Here is a 20,876-nt window from a genome sequence, read left to right as displayed (position 1 = left end):
TTACTTACTTACTTACTTACTTACTTACTTACTTACTTACTTACTTACTTACTTACTTACTTACTTACTTACTTACTTACTTACTTACTTACTTACTTACTTACTTACTTACTTACTTACTTACTTACTTACTTACTTACTTACTTACTTACTTACTTACTTACTTACTTACTTACTTACTTACTTACTTACTTACTTACTTACTTACTTACTTACTTACTTACTTACTTACTTACTTACTTACTTACTTACTTACTTACTTACTTACTTACTTACTTACTTACTTACTTACTTACTTACTTACTTACTTACTTACTTACTTACTTACTTACTTACTTACTTACTTACTTACTTACTTACTTACTTACTTACTTACTTACTTACTTACTTACTTACTTACTTACTTACTTACTTACTTACTTACTTACTTACTTACTTACTTACTTACTTACTTACTTACTTACTTACTTACTTACTTACTTACTTACTTACTTACTTACTTACTTACTTACTTACTTACTTACTTACTTACTTACTTACTTACTTACTTACTTACTTACTTACTTACTTACTTACTTACTTACTTACTTACTTACTTACTTACTTACTTACTTACTTACTTACTTACTTACTTACTTACTTACTTACTTACTTACTTACTTACTTACTTACTTACTTACTTACTTACTTACTTACTTACTTACTTACTTACTTACTTACTTACTTACTTACTTACTTACTTACTTACTTACTTACTTACTTACTTACTTACTTACTTACTTACTTACTTACTTACTTACTTACTTACTTACTTACTTACTTACTTACTTACTTTGAAATAGATATTTTCAATCATAAATGATAAAAATCTGTTCAAGTAGTTACTATATGCTAAAATTTTCTATCTACTCTTTTCTTGGAACTTACATCCTTATTTATATCTAAAAAAGAAATAAAATGGTTTTTTTTTTGTGTCTAAATTTACTGTTAGTTTGTCATTTAGTAAAACATTTGAAAATAGAATCATTTCAAATCGTAAAACAAACAAATAACACCTATTAAGTAAAATATTTTCTTCTCTCTCCTTGAAAATTTCTCCTTTCCTTGAGTCATAGAAAAGAAAAACATATTTAAATTCCTAATCTGCAATTCCATTACCTTACTTATTCCAATAATTGTCACTTAACTTACTGCTATATTTCTGAGACCTATCACATAAATCGGAATTTTCATGGTTTTCCGAAGAAAATTAAGATAGGAATTTTTGAATATGCCTTTATTTAACATCTGCATAAATATATATGAAACATTTCAATTGTGCTGCATTTGTATAACGAGCAATTGGCATAAATGTGCAGCCAGTTTTTAGCTTAACAAAATAGACATAAGCCCTTTTGCTTCTCAGGAATGGAAATAGAAGTGAAAAGGGGATACCAAACAGTTGGCCTGGGACAGAAGCTATGGTGTCAGAAACCTGCCAGTGGGCAGAATACAACACTTTACTGTAAGATTGTGGTTTGTTAGATGCTTTCTGGGATTGAGGATATGATTGCTGGTAAGATGATGCATAGGCCCTGTAATATTTTTTTTCATGTTTCACAATATTTATGACAAACCTGTTGTCCAATTTTAAATCCAGTTGTTCATTACTTAGTGGAGATTTGTTTTGATAGGATGGCGTATTATATCAACACTGCTATCTGAAGTATTGAACATTTTCAACAACAAACATGTGCTTAGGAGACAGGCAGCACCTGCTATAGACGAAGGTGGGTGTTTGAGGTGGTAACCTTGTGAACTTTCATTTAATAATTTTATATACTCGACAGTTTTCCATCTTTGAATGAAAAGTTCTTGCATAGTCCCTCCGTCAGGAGAAATTTTATGAGTGTTCATTCAATTCAACAAAAATTGTAGAGAAGTAATGATATAAAATTGAGTTGTGGAGTTTTCATAACAATGCCAGGCTCCCATTTCCTACTGCCGTTTGTTAAGGAATTGGAGAGTTTTTGTAATATGGCAGGCTTGCTGCTAGTCCCACTCGACTTAGGGAATTCTCATTAATAGCAGGCTCCCTTGCCTACAACCAGTCACTGTCATTCAAATTGCGTTCTCCAAGGTGGTTGTTGAAGTAAAGTTGTTTTATAAAACTTTTGTGTAAACTACATTTTTGTTCACTCCTGTGGTTGCAGAAGAACTTACACGTGAACATGCTGTGTATAGCTAACCATGGGAAAAATAATCATTCCTTAAATACATACCACCAGGCGAATTGGCCGTGTGGTTAGGGGCGCGCAGCTGTGAGCTCGCATCCGGGATATAGTGGGTTCAAACCCCACTGTCGGCAGCCCTGAAGATGGTTTTCCGTGGTTTCCCATTTTCACACCAGGCAAATGCTGGAGCTGTACCTTAATTAAGGCCACGGCTGCTTCCTTCCCATTCCTAGGCTGTTCCTGTCCCATCATCGTCATAAGACCTATCTGTGTCGGTGCGACATAAAGCAACTTTTAAAGACTTTGTTTATTATCATTACAAAACATAGTTTAAAAGAAAATTGCAGTCGTTTGAATAGTAAGTAAACTCATGTCCTGGAAGTGGTATTTGGATGGAATCAAAGGAATGCGAGGGATGAAACCTGTTTTTCCCGCACCACATCCCGTGAAGATGGTTGCTTTGATCATGTTACTATGTAAAGACTTCACTTGCAGTTTAGCAGATATCAGATTCCACAGTAGCATTGTAGGTCCTCCATCTTTCAGACTGAGATTGTGAGGTGGAAAATCTCACCACAGGGTAATGGACCATGTCCTCTATCCTCACAACGGAGTCCACCGACTTGCATCTCACCATCTTGGTAGAAAGTTTGTTCAATGAGGAATCTTTGATGCTTACTGCATGGTGTGAGAATAGCTCTCCCCTGAAGCCAGCGAATCATTGCTGTACATTAAGCGGTGAGCAACTAACTCCATGCCTAACAAAACCTCTTCTGGAAAATGTAAGGAAAATATTCAGCAATGAGAAACAGGATCTACTGTATACAGGAACTGTAGGTAAACAGAAAGGAAACCTTGGTAGAACAGCTGTAGCGTTGTGACCAAAATGAGTCTGTAAAGGTAGATGGTATTAAGAAGAAAATATAGTAGATGAAATTAAAAGAAAAGATGTATTCAGTGAACAGTATAAAACTTTCTGATAGAACACTGAGACAGTGAGCACTGTAAAATTCCCTCGCATTCCTGAAACTTCCTACATATCTTACACAATCCGTCAAAGTTGTTACGCCTTGTTTGTGAGTCTGCCAACATCTGTTCTCCAGCATCTTGGCGTAGAACGGTGGCAGTGTGTTTCTACTACTGTATCTTGAAAACGGTTTGTTTTAGGGCCTTAAAATGTGGTTCCCAATGTTCCGAATGGACCTACCACCATTTGTTCTTTGCGTCTTAAGACTTAAAATGACCTTTGTCTTGTCCTTGTATTGATTTTTGCCCATAGTGGCCTGTGCTATTATGGCAAAGAGCCTAACTCTAGCGCAGAAGTTGAATTTGGAAAAATCCTAATTTCAGATTTCTAGGTCTTCTGGATTTGGAGATTTCATGATCGAAGAGTGGTATTTGGCTTTTATACACTGCCACAAAAAATATCCAAACACCATGAAATAAGGAATGTCAGTCAAAGTCATCTCCGTACAGGCCATGAAGGCCCTTGGAGGTTGTGGAAGGTAAAGGCTCCCAGTATCCGTAACCTCGGCACTTGATGGGGTAGAGTGGTTAGCTCTACGCCCGGCCGCCTTTGCCCCCAGGAATTAACCTGGTACTCATTCTTGGTGTAGGCTGAGTGAACCTCAGGGCCATGTGCACCTCCGGAAGTGGAAATCTCGTTTCTTAAATTTTATGACTTCCTGACGGGGATTCGAACCCACGGCCTTCCGGGCGAACCGAGCATGCCTTTACCACCTCGGCCAGGCAGCCCCTTAAATAAGGAATGTAGAATATGGAAGTTTAGGCAATAGAATATATTAGTCAAGGTAACATATTTTAAAAGATACAACACTACAGGTTAATATCCACGCGAGAAAATCCATCGCAAATGTGCCATACTGGTCCTTTTAATAACCGGTGTAATCGCCTGACTGTTGAATGCAGGCATGCAAACGTGCATGGATTGTGTCGTACAGGTGTTGGATGTCAGATTGCGGGATGAAGTTCCATGCCTGATGCACTTGGTCGGTGATTACAGGGACCGTTAATGCCAGTTGCGGACGATGCTGGAGTTGTGCTCTATTGGGGACAGATCGGGGGATCAAGCAGGCACATTGGGTTACAACAGCGACAGGGGGGTGTGCATTATCCTGTTGGAAAACACTCCTGTTCATCACTGGCAGCACAACATTCAGGGTGCGTGCTCCTGCTGTCATAGGAAATTGTTTCCCAGACTCCCAGTGTAGGTCCAGTGTGTCGATGCCGTAGACAGGTGGAATGCAGGCGCTCACCTGGCCTACTCCTAACCTACACACGGCCGTCACTGGCATCAAGGCAGAACCAGTTTTCATCGGAAAGCACGGTGGACCTCCACTCCGTCCTCCCATGAGCTCTCGCTTGACACCACTGAAGTTGCAGGCGGCGGTGGTTTGGGGTAAGTGGAATGCACGTCGCAGAACATCTGGCTCGGAACGGTCCTTCAAGTAACAGTTCATTGTGTTGCTGCGGTGCCAACTGCCGCTGCGCCACAGCCATACACCGAATACGGCGGTGTCACGGTCTTGAGCTTGGTCTTCTTGCGAGTGCACCTTCTCGTGACCACTGCTGCCTGTATGTATGCAAGTCATTCTGCAATAGCGCGGAAGGAAAATCCACCTTCACATAGCGCTATTATACAGCCTCAATCAACCGCAGTGATCTGTTGATACTGGCCTCTTCGTCGCTGTAAAGGCATTCTTGACCCCCTCACAGTCATTCGGTCCAATCTCACAGGTAACTAATGCTCTAGCACGGTACAACCCCTATTTAAAGCAAACCTGATCAACGTCATGGGGCCGCTACTAGCGCCACGCTAATGCGGTTTGCGGGAAATTTGAATCAACGTCATGTTTCAAATATATAAGCACGCGTACCAATGTTCGTTAATCTAGCACAACCCCTTCTTCGTGTTTGGATATCTTTTTCCACCGGTGTATATCATATTATTATTAAGCGTATGGAATTTACAGAATGGACAAGTGTATACAATATTATACAAAAGAAAAACCTGCAAAGAATACAAGGTAAGTAGGGAACAATTACACATGAATATCTAAATTGTTTATCCACTGCACTAGGGATACTGAGACATCAGCAAAGTCTTTTCGGTCTCCACCATAAGCACGCAGAGGGCATTCGTCCATTATATGATGCATGGTCTGGACTAAAGCACCACAATCACACGCTGGAGAGTCCCTGAAGCCCCACTGGTGAAGGGAGAATGCAGATCTTCCACAATTTGTGCGGAACCTGTTTAGTGATGCCCACGTTCTTCTTGGCAAGCTGAAACCAGCTGGGGCATGGTTTGGATTAAAGAGGCTTGGCCACTCCAGAGCTGTACGAATCCATTGCTCTTTCCATTCCTCTTTTAAATTGAAACCAGCATCCGTTTTCAACGGTGGCTTACGGGATTTCAACCTTTGTCTCCAGAGATCAGCAACATCTCTATGGATAGGTAGAGTTGGATTGGACACGATATTATATTCTTGAACAAGGGCTCTTGAACGTCGCAGGCTTGGTGGAGCAATGTGGGACAGGACTGGCAGCCAGTGCGTTGCAGTAGGCTTCAGAGTACCAGAGATGATACGCATGGTGGTGTTAAGTTGTACATCGACTTTCTTCACGTGGCAACTGTTAAGCCATACTGAAGAGCAGTATTCAGCTGCAGAATACACGAGGCCAAGCGCAGTACGTCGTAATGTGTCCGCTGAAGCACCACATGAAGTTCCACACAATTTAAACAGAATATTATTACGTGATCTCAACTTAGATCCAAGGTTTTCAAGATGCTTTCTATAAGATAGGGTTCGGTCAAGCGTTACCCCGAGGTACTTTGGGTTAGGATTGTGCTTTAGCACTGAGCCATTGAAGCGTACGTGGAGTTTTGTATTAGCCAACTTGTTGTGGAGATGGAAGCAAGCAGATTCTGTCTTATTCATACTGGGTTGTAGTCTCCAGTTTCGGAAGTAAGAGCTAAGTGTATCCAGGTCAGACGTCAGGATGGCCTCGGCATGGCTGAGATCTGGATGTTGAATGGCAATGGCTAGGTCGTCTGCATAAGAGAATTTTACTGATTTTGTCTCAGGAATATCTGATATGTAGAGATTGAATAGAAGAGGTGCCAATACTGATCCCTGGGGTAGGCCATTTTTTAGTTTCCTAAGACGACTAATGTCATCATACATGACAACACGGAAGAGCCTTTCGGTTAGCATATTGTTGATCAGTGTGGTTACAGTTTTGCAAGGGATAACTCGTTGCAGCTTCAACATCAACCCTTGCCTCCACACAGTATCATATGCAGCCTTTAGATCTACAAAGACTGCAGATGTTTTAGAGCCCCTTTGAAAACCAGCCTCAATGTGAGTTGTTAGTGCTAGCACCTGGTCAACACAGCTTCGGTTCTGCCTGAATCCAGCTTGCTCTACTGGGGTCACTTCATTAATGGCCGAACTAATTCTGTTGTACACAAGTCTCTCAAGGAGTTTATAGCAAACACTCAGCAATGCTATTGGTCGGTAGCTATCGACTCGGTCTTCCGGTTTACCGGGTTTCAGAATTGCAATGATCTTGCTTACCCGGAATTCATTTGGCAGATGCCCAGATGATAAGATATTAGAGTAGAATTTAGCCAACCAGAGCCTTGTGTTTGGACCACTATGTATCAGAAACTCAGGAAATATCCCATCAAAGCCAGCAGCTTTACCAGGTTTGAGGCTTTTCATAGCAGTATCTACTTCCAGATGTGAAAATGGTTCCGAGTATATGGAGTTGTCCTGCAAGTTGCTTTTCTGTTGTTTGAGCAACTTCTTTACTTGGACGGTATGTTTCTTATCAGAGGGCGCTCGTGACATTTTAACAATATGTTCAGCTACTAGGTTGGGGGTGATGCAACCATTTCTCTTGTGGCAGGTTCTGCTTCCGGTAAGTTTCCTGAGAAGACTCCAGGCTTTTCTGCTGGACTGTTTGAAGTCCATAGTCTCAACTGTATCGTTCCACTTCTGCTGTCGAGATTCATCTAAACTCTGTAACAGAGCACTTGCTATTTCAGGATCTCCACCCTGTAAATACTCCTCATAGAGTGTCTCACAAGTTTCATTCCATCCAGGGATATACTCTTTCTGCAGCCCTGTTGGAATATATTTCTTGGCAATTGAGATAATAAGTCCAGCAAAACATTCGTAGTTAGACTGAATAGGCGGTATGAATTGGACACATTTGTCAAGATCTTCTGAAAAGCAATCCCACTTGGCTTTATTGAAATTCCAGCGTGGTCGAGGTGTGCTTTTAACCAAAGGTATTTGTATTCCTGTAGTTATCATGACAGGTCTGTGTTGACTGTGGGGAAAGTTTTCCATTACTTTCCTTGCAGTAGGCAGGACAATACCGTTTACATTTTCAGTGACAAAGCAAAGATTAGGATTGTATTCTCTCTTCCAGCGGGCTGACTTAAAGGTTCCTCTATCTTTCACATCGAAAACCAGGTGTAGATTATTAGCTTCAGCCCAGGTGACTAGTTGAGAGCCACATTCATCTGCATCATGCCCGACTCGTTGGCTGAATGGTTAGCGTACTAGCCTTCGGTTCAGAGGGTCCCGGGTTAGATTCCCGGCCGGGTCGGAGATTTTAACCTTCATTGGTTAATTCCAGTGGCTCGGGGACTGGGTGTTTGTGCTGTCCCCAATATCCCTGCAACTCACATACCACACATAACACTATCCTCCACCACAATAACACGCAGTTACCTACACATGGCAGATGCCGCCCACCCTCACCGGAGGGTCTGCCGTACAAGGGCTGCACTCGGCTAAAAATAGCCACACAAAAAAAAAAAAAAAAATTCTGCATCATCATATTTCCAGTTCGGATGGTGACTATTGAAATCTCCAACATATATTGCTGGATGATTCTGGGTGAGGAGCACTTCATTTGACCAAGCCACGGATGGTGGTTTATATACATTTACCACTTCGATGCCCGATATGTCAACAGTTACCACGTGAACACCGTCAGTTACCATTGCTGAAATGAGCCGAACATCTCGTAGATTCGAACGAGCATAGGTTGCTGCCCCATACGCTTGGTGGTAGGTTGCCCCAATAGCGATATAACCAGGAATTTTTCCTCTCGATCTTAGCTGTTCCTCAGTCGCAGTATGAGTTTCTTGAATGGTCACTAAATCGATGTTGTTTTCAAGAAGGATTCTAGAAAGATGTTCACTCTTCGATCTGGATATGCCTTCGATGTTTATTTGGCATATTCGTAAAGAAGGTCCTAGTATCTTTGCAGGTTGGTCCTGAGAAGGACCATTTGCAGAAGTTCTCTCTGAGTCCATTTGGCCAGGAGATCAACGTCTGTTGATAGTTTGGCTGCCGATTTGTTGTTGCTCGCTTAGCACCACCCGGGGAACACGTGCAGGGCAATGTGGAGGTAAATCCTGCGGACGTGAGCAACGTTCATTCCCCTGTATATCATATATAGATTAGTGATCGGTTGTAATAATATTTATTCTTCAACACTGTAGTCTATCTCTATCCTTTGTTTCAGGAGTTATACAATGGCTGACTGGGATTGTGGTGATGAAGATGAAGATTGGTTCTATGAGTCCATCACAAGGTAAGGTGTTGGTTTGAGACAGTACACGTCCAAGGAGGGAACGTATATTTCTTATCCGACATCCCTTGCTGGTATTAGGTTTGCAAGGCCTATGGTGGAACTGTTTCATTTTCATACCCTATGCATTTTTTTTTTTGAGTTACTAATCTAGTTGAACTTCCTTCTCTCTATCTGTTCTCGATTTTGATTTAACTAGCTAACGCAGCTGTGTTTCACTATGGAATTCTACACTGTATATGGATTTCTATGGTAATTACTGTACATGCTATGAGAAGATTTTTATTAAATTGCATATCTATTAGTGTTGTCCAAGAAACACTACTGGGAGGTTGCCATACATCGTTTCTCATGTAAAGTCCAGGTTGGAGAGTTTTCATTATAATGGCAGATCCCTTTCCTACTGTCAATAACAGTCAGGTTTGGAATTTTTTATTATAGTTCCAGGCCCTCTTCCCTACTGCCATTCACAATCGAGTTGGGGAGTTTTAACTATAATGTCAGAAATACTTGCCTACTGCCAGTCACAATTGATTTAGGGAATTTTGGCCCCCTCTCCTACTTCCAGTCACATTCCAGTTAGAGAGTTTTGATTATAATGGCATGTCTAATGCCAGTTACAATTATCTATAACTTACAAATATAATAAAGGAGGAGGAGTCATCATGACTCTGGCAAATGGGAGTGAAAAGCGTTGTTGCCAATCATCTGCAATATGAAAATATTGGATTCAGCAAGGGAATTCAACTAGCCTCTTTCACTCTAACTGAGCACATAACCTGCAAGAGGTGCCCCTGTTAAGCCGAGCAACCCAGTGGAAGGTTGGGTACCAATCCCAGCGAGAAGTTAGGTCGGCGAACACATCAGTGTTGTGGGCTTCAAGGCTTACAACCTTGACAGTTAACAAATTGTTACCTGCGGGTAATCACCCTAAACTTTTTTCTTAACTTTCACAACATGGAAAAAATGACCAACGGAAAAACTACCCCTGGTGGTATAAAATCCATCCCCAGTTTTGATGGGGCAAGCAAGCCTTTGGATTCTGGAGAGCTTTCACCTTCATGTGAGACGAAGAAACATTTTAAGTTCTTGGCGACCATCAACATCAACTCCCTCCTAGAGACAAGAAAATTAAAACATACACTAGATGTTTTAACTGAACACAACATCCTGATAACAGCTGTATAAGAGACCAGATTCCTCGATCAAGAAGTGATAGAATCACAAGGTTATCGGATCTACAAAGGCCAACCAGGTGAAAGAGTGATGAAGAATGTGCTTCACTTCGGGACAGGCTTCATAGTGAGCAAGAAAATGATCAACTCCATCTTCTCCCTTTTATCTCCAAATGGAAGAACATCCACTATAGCTTTTAAAACTCTCAACAAAGCATACACAGTTATTAACTTCCATCCACCCACTAATGGTACCAACAGAATGTGGAAACCATTTGGAGGGTACTCGAAGAGACAATGGACTGGATCCCAAGGCACCACATAACTATTTTAATGGGGGACTTTAATGCCCAGATTGGCAAAGAGAGAAAATTCAAGAACATAGCTGGAGATTACCCAGCCCACAAGAGGACCAACAGAAATGGAGAAAGGCTGATTGACCTGTGCATAAATTACAACTTAGTCCTCAAATCTACAGCTTTCAAACGCCTTCCTAGGAAAGCCATGACTTGGAGATGCCCTAACCCAATGCTTGGGGAATTCCAACTGGACCACGTAGCCATCAGTAGAAGCAACAGCAAAGAAGTGCTGAATGTCAAAGTATTGAGAAGTGCAAATACTGATTCAGACCACTATCTTTCTTTGATCAAAACCAATTTCATCCTTCTTCAAAGAAGCAGAGAAAATCACTGCATCAAGTTGCGAATTCCAAGGTTCAATCAAGCCAAGCTGAAAGATAACAATAACTTCACCGAGACCCTGGCTAAAAACAAAGACGAAAAAGATTGGCCTCAACTACAGAAAGCACTAATAGATGCAGCGAAAGCCACCATCCCGGCGGTCAAAAAGAACAAACATCCATGGTGGACAACTGTTTGTGACAAAGCAATAGAAGAGAGAAAGCAAGCATGGCTAAAATGGAACCGTAACAAAAGTCTGGATAACCATAAAAACTTCTTAGAAGCTAGGAAAACTGCTACTAAAATTATCAGGAACACCAAGAGGCAGTATAATAAAGATATCACCGGGCGAGTTGGCCGTGCGCGTAGAGGCGCGCGGCTGTGAGCTTGCATCCGGGAGATAGTAGGTTCGAATCCCACTATCGGCAGCCCTGAAGATGGTTTTCCGTGGTTTCCCATTTTCACACCAGGCAAATGCTGGGGCTGTACCTTAATTAAGGCCACGGCCGCTTCCCTCCAACTCCTAGGCCTTTCCCATCCCATCGTCGCCATAAGACCTATCTGTGTCGGTGCGACGTAAAGCCCCTAGCAAAAAAAAATAAAAAATAAAAAAATAAAGATATCATTGAACAAGCACTGAGGGATTTTCAAAGAAACAACACTAGAGACTTCTACCAAACTTTTAAATCTCAAATAACACCCTACTCAGCCCCTACACTTCACCTTCGGGGAGCTGACGGAAAGCTGAAAATGAACATTGAAGAGTGCACCACAGTTCTAGCAGAGTATTTCAACAATCTTCTAAATTCAAAGGAACCCAAGGAGAAACTGCATTTCGAACCTCAGAATATTACTAAGTTGGACTCTCTCCCACCAACAAAGGGGAAGATCCAGAAGGCTATTTCAGAATTGAAATGTAACAAAGCAGCAGGCGAGGGTGGAATCATAGCAGAGCTCTGGAAATAGGCTGATGAGGAGTCAATCCAAAGTATCCATGAAATCATATCTAATATCTGGGTGACAAAAAGCGTTACCTAGCAACTGGACCTAAGCTATCATTCACCCGTTACACAAAAAAGGCGGCAAATCAGATCTCAACAACTACAGAGGGATTTCCCTTGTATCAGTGACGTACAAGATACTCTCCAAAGTATTACCCACAAGAGTAGAGGCTCAACTAGACTCCTGTATCAGAGAGTACCAGGCTGGGTTTCGCAAGTCAAGATCATGCGCCAAACAAATCCTGAACCTGAAAACCATCATCACTTAAAAAAACCTAAGTGCCTCACCCTACGTGGCAACATTTGTTGACTTTCAGAAGGTCTACAATTCAGTAGATAGAGAGTCACTCTTCCAGGCACTTGCTGAACGGGGACTAGATAAGAAAACCTTGAATCTAGTGAAAGCAACTCTTACCAACACTACAACCAGAATCAAATTCAGAGGGGAACTGTCCCAGAGCTTTGAGATCAAAACAGGTGTTAGACAAGGGGATGGCCTCTCTCCAGTCCTCTTTAACTGCCTACTAGAAAAAGTCATTTGTGAATGGCCAAAAATGCTAAAGGATGACTCTGGATTGAGAATAGGCTACAAGAAAGACAAGTTAACAGTCAACTGTTTAGCCTTCGCAGACGACCTTACACTCCTGGCATCCAGTGTGGAGGAAGCTATCCATAAACTATCCTCTCTCGACCACGTAGCAGGTGAAGTAGGGCTGAAGATTGCCATCAACAAAACACAGTTTATCACCGACATCAAAGATGCACCCAAATCAATCCCACTGGGGGACAAAGCAGTACAAAGGATTAACTCCTTCAAATACCTAGGAGAATGGATAACACCAAACATGAATTATCAGGCCATGAACAGCAGATGCATGAAATTGGAAAGCACCTACCACCTATGTAAGAGTATGTACAGATCCAAATCCCTCTCACTTAACCTCAAAATCAGGCATTACACTACTGTAGTTAGACCATCAGTACTATACGCCTCAGAATGCCTAAACATGGTAAGAGAAGGGCAACTTAGAAAACTGGAGCTGAAGGAAAGGAAGATCCTGAGAAAAATCATGGGCCCTATTAAAGAAGAAGGCAAGTACAGAATCAGGCACAACAACGAACTGTACCAACAATTGGAGAGCATTACAACATCTATGAGGAAGAGGAGATTGAACTTCTATGGTCATGTCATGACAATTAGAGGCTCACCTCGAGAATCTTCCACACCATCTCTAGAGGGAAGTGGGCAAGACTTGTCAGAAAAGACCTTCAAGAATTGGACATTGCTCCCAGTGAAATTTATGACAGGAATAGGTACAGAACGTTGATCAGAACATCAAACTCTCTCCAGTCACTAACAGAAAAAGCAGTACATCCGGGAGGAGGTGTGAAATGGACTTAGGAGCGAAAAGACATTCACAGTGCAAGAATGAAGGAGTACTGGTCAAAGGAGAAGGCTGCTAGAGATAAGAACCACGTGGTTCATAGCAGGCCCAAACGGAACTGGGGGAAAAAAAAAAAAAAAAAAAGTGTGTGTGTCAATTTTGTGAGTTTGTTTATATCTGGAGGGTAATCTCAGAAACTACTGGACTGATTCTAAAAATTATTTCACTAATAGAATGATACATTATCCTGAGTGCTATAGGCTGTATTTTATTTTCAAAACAATTCGGGGGGGGGGGGGGGTGACGGGGGGGGAAATATAAAAATAGGCTATTATAGGCAAAATATTGAATTTGTTGTACTAGGACGAGACAAACCTCATTTTAAGTCCCTTGACGCAAGCAACACTACTCGGTAAGCCCTACAGGCCCTAAAACCAACCGTTATGGAGATATTGGCACCACACTACCCCTGCTCTAGGAATCGGATAAAGAAATGTACTGCCGTAACCATGGCATCGTCAGCTCCAGGATTTTAAGCAGTGAGATTACGCATGTACGTTTGGGCATAGCTGCCAACCAACATTGGTACACATAATCCTTGAGGGACATTGGCTGTATTTTATTTTCAAAACAGTTCGGGAATAGGGGCGACGGGGAGAGAGATAAAAATAATAGGCTAATGTAGGCGAAATATCGAATTTGTCATACAAGGGCGAGACAGTGCTCATTTTAAGGCCGTTGGTGCAAAAAAAAAAAAAACTTGGTAAGCCCTATGGGCCCGAAAACCATGTTTTTAAGGCCCTAAAATCAGTCGTTATGAAGATATTGGCACCACACTACCCCTGCTTTTGGAATCGGATAAGGAAATGAACTGCCATAACCATGGCATCGTCAGCTCCAGGATTCTACAGCAGCAAGATTATGCATGTAGCATATCGACAGTATAGCTCAAAAACTTTACATGTTACAGACGTGAAGTGGTATTTATACTGCAATCTCTTTTTAAAATAAAGAAACGTATTATTTCGTTTTCGGAAACAAACACTTGGGTGGGTGGGAGTGTTAAAAGGACTGAAAAGTTGGTTGGCGTGAATTTGTAAGATGATCATGTCCACAGTATATCTCAAAAACTATACATTGTACACATGTGAAAATTGGTATTTTTAATATTTCACAAATAAAAAAGATTTTTTTTTTTTTGGAAAATCCACATAACGTGGGGGTAAAGGGGACTGAAAAGTGGGTTGAATTATTTTTATTAGGTTACTGATATCTCAGAAACTGAAGATGTTACAGATGTAAAAATTGGTATTTGGCGTCTCCTTAAAAAAAAAAAAAAAAAAATACTTATTCTTTTGTTTTTGGAAAATCCACTAGGGGGGATGAAACGATTGAAACATTAGTTGAATTATTTGTATAAAGTTACTTATATCTTAAAAAACTAAATATGTTTACAGACGTGAAAATGGGTATTTGGATTATCCTTTTTGGGGGGGGGGAAAATGAACTTGGTCTGATATTTCAGAAACTGAAGATGTTACAGATGTAAAAATTGGTATTTGGCGTCTTCTTTAAAAAGAAAGAAATACTTATTCTTTTGTTTTTGGAAAATCCACTAGGGGGGATGAAACGATTGAAACATTAGTTGAATTATTTGTAAAAAGATATTTATATCTTAAAAAACTAAATATGTTTACAGACGTGAAAATGGGTATTTGGATTCTCCTTTTGGGGGGAAAATGAACTTGGTCTGATATCTCAGAAACTGAAGATGTTATAGATGTAAAAATTGGTATTTGGCGTCTCCTTTAAAAAGAAAGAAATACTTATTTTGTTTTTTGGAAAATCCACTTAAGGGGGGATGAAACGATTGAAACATTAGTTGAATTATTTCTATGAGGATACTTATATCTTAAAAAACTAAAGATGTTACAGGTGTGAAAATGGGTATTTGGATTCTCCTTTTGGGAGGAAAATCAACTTGGGGGAGAAAGGGGGGGGGGGGGGCTGAGAAATAGCAGTTGAATTCTTTTTACGAGTATACATATATCTCAAAAACTATTGTTTTCGGTAAATTCACTTACGGGGGAGGAGGGTGGAAAGAAGTGAAGAAGAACTTGATTTTTTTATGAGCATATTTATATCTTAAAATCTGAAGATGTTACAGATGTGAAAACTGGTATTTGAAATCTTCTTTAAAATAAAGAAACCTGTATTTTTTGTTCTTGGAAAACCACTTAAGGGGCAGAAAGGAAGTGAAAATGCAGGTGAATTTTTAAAATGAGTACCGGAATATCTACAGTGTATGTCAAAAACTTATCATGTTACAGACATGAGTTTTGGTGCGTGGAAAGTCCTTTAAACATAAAGAAACATATCTTTTCTTTTTGTTTTTGGAAAATCCACTAAGGTGGGGGTGGAGGAAGGGCTGATAAAGGGGTTGAATTCTTTTTATGGGGATACTTATATCTCAAAACCTGAAGATGTTGCATATGCAGAGATAGGTATTTGGAATCTCCTTTAAAAATAAACTTTTTCTTTTAACTGAGAGAAGACATCCTCGTGTGTACAATTCTATGACTCATGTTCTTCTTAGCCCCAAAAGGCAATACCACAAACGTGGTTTACAAGGAGTTTATGGAGTAAATGAAACTCAGTTTTTCGGTGAGTTTTTGTACTTTAGGGATTTTCAAATATTGTCTTAGTACAATGCCAAGGAATGATTACTTTTATCAAATTACGAAATCCAGGCGAGAGAAGCTGTGGGTAACTGCTAGTAAGAAATAAATTGACAAGAAGGTCCACCTTTTCAATACAGTATATCAAGTAAATAATATTACATTGGTCTTGGGACTAGTTTCAGCCACTTAGTGGACATCATCAGCCAAAATAAAAATTAAGCAGATAACATAACTAAAACATATGTATATAAGATAAAGACAATGTTGCATTAATAATTATAACATTAAAATACATATAACAACAAAAATTATAAGGAGTTTCGATTATAATGGCAGGCCCCTTCTATTGCCAGTCACAATCAATTTAGGGAGTTTTCAATATAATGGCAAACCCACTTTCCTACTGCACTTCCAGTCACATTCCAGTTGGAAAGTTTTCATCATTATGGCAGCCCCTTCCCTACAGCCAGTCAAAATTGAGTTGGTGTTTTCATTATCATGGCAGGCACCCTAGTGCACTGCCAGTTACAGTTGACTTGTAGAGTTTTCATTATAATGACAGGCCCCCTTTCATGATGCCATTCACAGTAATACATACTAATAAATGGAACTTGATGTGAAGCCATCTGTACAAAAGTATAAAAGTGAAAGTAGACATGAATTAAAGGACACTTTCAGGCATCCTACGAACTTAAAACTTGGTACCAGAGAAGCGGACCCCCGCAAGATCCCTAGAAAAGTTGAAAATTCCCAATATTCCCCAAGAAGGCCAGGCTTTAGAGTTTCAAATTTGGAGCTCAGCATAAGTACACAAGTGTAAGCATTTTTTCACCCTGTCGGACCTTTTTCTCCAAAGTGATTAACTGGAGTTTTCATGGGCTTACAAGTTTCCTGAAAGTTCACATATCAAACCCCAAGAAAGTGTTGAGGGATATTTTCAAGATATTAAGGAAGATAAATATGAAAGTTGGTATGTATAAGGACGTTTATTTCTATTAAGGTTCTTTGAAGATCCGTGTAAATATATATTTTTTAATAACGACCTCTAAGTACAGTGGAGCATTTTTGGTTCAGTTGATCCCAGGTTCAATTCCCGGCTGGGTTGGTTAATCCCAGTGGCTTGGGGGTCGTCAGCATTAGAATTCATCGTAGGTAGGGCCCCATACTCGCCTGTAGGCCACACACCATTGTCATCATCCTCCCGCCTCTGCCAGGTTCCAATCTAGGTTTTTTCTAACTATACTAATGATTGTTTTCTTTTGACTCACCTTAGTTTAGGTTTCTCTCTTGCTCTGTCTGGATCTCCATCATCCACTTCAGTATCTTTCCTTCTTCCATCCTCTGAATCAGAGGCAGATTCAGTGGGGGGGTGTTAAATAACATACCACACAGCAAAAATTAGCTTACATTTTGTAATAAAGCGAGAACCTTACTAAGAGGCTATATATCCCTTTCAACAAATCGAACTTGTATAGTTCCACACATTTTCATTAATATTAAGCATTTAGAATTCTCATTATTATATGACTATCAAATTGCACTAAGCATTCAAAATATGAAGGACAATTCTTCAAAGAATTTAGTAAGTTCCTATCATATATATTAGACTACTGTACACACGAAAGATATACTATGCATGCAGAGTCGTGCAAGTCACCACTAGCAACTATGTTATTCCCCTGTTTTTGTCATGTGTGCAGTCTGTTTTGAATTAATAATAATTTAATATGTGAATCTTTGAAAAATTACACTTGAGTAACTTTATTAATTTTATAGCAAGTGTTTACTCATCTGACTAATCACTTAGCATTAATTTTAAAGTTATGTACTAGTAAACATAGCCCCTGTTTCATTTTGCCTTATCTTAACCATAGTAAATTATCCGTATTGACAACCAATATATCACACCAGAAGGTCAATTATATATGAATGTCCACCTTACCTACAATAATATGAAATTTATTACATAAAACCTGTCTGCTTCAGAGATGGCAGAAATATTAGCTGTTTCCACTGACATACTAGGACGTATCCTTATTTCATCATCTGCAGATCCTTTCTCTTTTTTAGTAGTAATCATGTCATTGCCACCAGAAGAGCCTTAACTGTGGAATTTTGACATGTTTTATCTTTTGCTCCATTGAAACACTAGAATATTTACATTTTTCACTCATTGCACAGTAAATAGTGAACTTTCAGCTAGTATTCAAAGTATTACTTGTGAAATGAAACTACTTTTGAAACATTCGCTATGAGCAATCTGCAAGCTCCTCGTAACTTGTTGTGAAGGTCGCCGAGGTAAACAGCACATGCCAACATGCAGCCTGTTGTTGTCAATCCGCTGGCCGCTGCTAGGACAAGTTCAGTAGTTACTGTTCAATGTGTGGACACAAATTCTTTGAAGTTGGTATAAACTGTACTTGATTCTACTGTATTATGAGTTTCTCTGTGTTTTTTGTTTTATATTGATGTCTGTGATGACCATATGCTAATGTAGCCAAAGGTCAAGAAAAGATATATAAAATACAGTAGTTGTTATTCAAGGATTTTGTGCTCATCCCTAGCAAACTTTGGTGACGTACGTACTTAGGGCGGAAATAAAAATGTTAGCACAGCATATACACCTGTTTCAGCCACTCGAATAGTATTGCACTCTGCAGTGTAAGATGCTGCAAATTGTGAGGAATTTTATTACAAACACATGGCAGCACTTACAATGTATACACATAAACACATTGAGCTCTGGAAATAGAGAAAATAAAGCGCTATGTAGTTTGGGTCACGTAGCTGTCAACTTGCATTCAGGAGATAGTGGGTTTGAACCCCACTGTCAGCAGCCCTGAAATGGTTTTCACACTAGGCAAATGATGAGGCTGTACCTTAATTAAGATGACGGCCGCTTCCATCACGCTCCTGGACTTTTCCTATGCCATTGTTGCTTCAGTGTGACGTAAAATAAATTGTAAAGAAATGTAAAATAGTAATACTGTGTTCATGCTTTATCTCGGCAAGAATCAGCGACGGGCTGACAAGGGGAAGCAGTTCTTATGCAGTGGGAAACTTTTTTTTTTCTCTCAAATTGATGACCTAGAGGTTCGACGGGCTTAACAGCTTACTTTTAGTGTAAATTACCTTTTAAGATCAAATCCAATGAAAGTGTTGATGAAAATTCCTGAGATATTTACACACCTCACGAACTTCTGCCCCAGTACTACTTCTACTCTTACTGTATAGATAAGTTACCAGACGTGCCAAATCTCCCGATTTTTCATCATTCCTCCCGATCTCCCGATTGCCGGGACTGATCTCCCGATTTTCAGACCTATATCCATAATTTTCGTATTTTTTTAAACTCCTGAGGATTTCCTCATTCTGTGGATATGTGGCTGAGTATGGCTGGTCCATAGTAGTTCTAGTAATGATACCAGATGGCAGTACAGGGCACGGTGGCGAGTCATGTGCTCCTCCTTGGTCTATAATACAGTCATTCTCTTTGCCAGTGAGTCAAGCGAGTAACATTCTCTTTGGAGAAGACCTGCAGAAGTGCTCGTGTTGTGTCTTAATATTTGTTTTAGCCAAAATGTCAAAAAAGAAATATGATGCAGTGTTTAACAGTGCTTATAGGGAAGAGTTTCCATGTTTGAGTGAATCCAGGAAGGGACCAACGTTCACATTCTCTACTATATGTAGGTGTGATTTTTCAGTTGCACATGGTGGGAAATGCGATATACTCAAGCATATGCAAATGAAAAAACATGAGGGGAGTGCCCAGTGTGTAGAAAGAAACCAGTAACTGAACTTTTCATGTAAAAACCAAAATGTGAATTCTGTGACGAATGCCGAGGCATTATTTACGTCAATTATAGTAGAACATAACCTGCCTGTAAATTGTGCTGATCACTCGGGACCTTTGTTTCGCAAAATGTTTCCTGATTCGGAAATCGCTAAACAATATGGGTGTGCTAAACGAAAACAGCGGCTATCGTTACAGAAATGTGCATGGAAGAAAGGGCGAAAATTGTATCACATTTTCAGGTGAACACATTTTCTGTTGCTACTGATGGTAGCAATAAAAGCGACTTGAAAATATATCCCATTGTTGTAACATTTTTTAGACCTGAACTCAATGAAATTCGGAGTTGTCTAATCTCTGTGCCTAATTTAGAAGGGGATGCTACTGGACCTAACATTGCCAATCTTTTGCACTCAACTTTTCAAGAATTCTGCATTCCATTAAAAAACTGCCTATCTCTTGGTGCTGATAATTCTCCAGCAATGGTAGGATTAAAGAATGGTGTGGCAGGATGTTTGAAGCGGGAAAATAGTAACATTATCATCGTAGGCTGCTCTTGTCACCTAATTAATCTTGCTCCTGAGAAGGGTGCTGCGTGCTTGCCCATAAATATAGATGAAAGTATAATTGATATATTTTATTATCTGGAAGGGAGAGCAAAGAGGAAAGAAAAGTTCAGAGAATTTCAGACTTTACACAACACAGAGATCAGTAAAATTCTGAAGCATGTGCCTACTCGATGGTTATCACTAAGAAGGTGTTTAGATAGGATTTTGCTGCAGTGGGATCGTTTGGTTACTTTATTCAGGAGCAAAATTGGGAGTAAGGATTCTCAGATGGAAACTTTGAAGACTTACAAAATTCCTAAGCACAGTTTAAGTGCAAATGTGTCTTGTTTGTCTGACAAGGTGAAGGATTGGTATAACATTTCACCTCACTCCTCAGTTAAAAGGAATACCCAGTCATCAGTTTCACAAAAAAAAAAAGAAAAAAAGAAACTACTGATGACGCTAAGAGCCATGCATTGTCACATGAAGAACGACTGTTTATGTTCCTTTCATCAAATTTATATAAATCTACATACATTTACATAAATAATAGCAGGCACAGCATACATAATACCAAGTCAGTCAACAGTAACAATAAATATCTTCACCGAGCTCGATAGCTGCAGTCGCTTAAGTGCGGCCAGTATCCAGTAATCGGGAGATCGTGGGTTCGAGCCCCACTGTCGGCAGCCCTGAAGATGGTTTTCCGTGGTTTACCATTTTCACACCAGGCAAATGTTGGGGCTGTACCTTAATTAAGGCCA

General features: G+C 40.0%; 1 protein-coding gene across 1 annotated transcript in view; it reads left to right on the top strand.

Annotated features, from left to right (window-relative positions):
• The window catches only part of LOC136879203 (WD repeat-containing protein 73), a 257,255-nt gene that overhangs the window by 98,047 nt on the left and 138,332 nt on the right, over window positions 1-20,876 (top strand). Inside the window, exon 2 of the mRNA XM_067152998.2 lies at window positions 8,784-8,852. Within this exon, the coding sequence (XP_067009099.1) occupies window positions 8,794-8,852 (59 nt within the window). The 5' untranslated portion in view covers window positions 8,784-8,793. The remainder of the gene's footprint in view (window positions 1-8,783; window positions 8,853-20,876) is intronic.

Source organism: Anabrus simplex, chromosome 8 (genome assembly GCF_040414725.1).
Source record: "Anabrus simplex isolate iqAnaSimp1 chromosome 8, ASM4041472v1, whole genome shotgun sequence".
Taxonomy (NCBI): Eukaryota; Metazoa; Arthropoda; class Insecta; order Orthoptera; family Tettigoniidae; genus Anabrus; species Anabrus simplex.
Note: the sequence above shows the minus strand (reverse complement) of the source record. Positions and strands in the feature narration are given on the sequence as shown.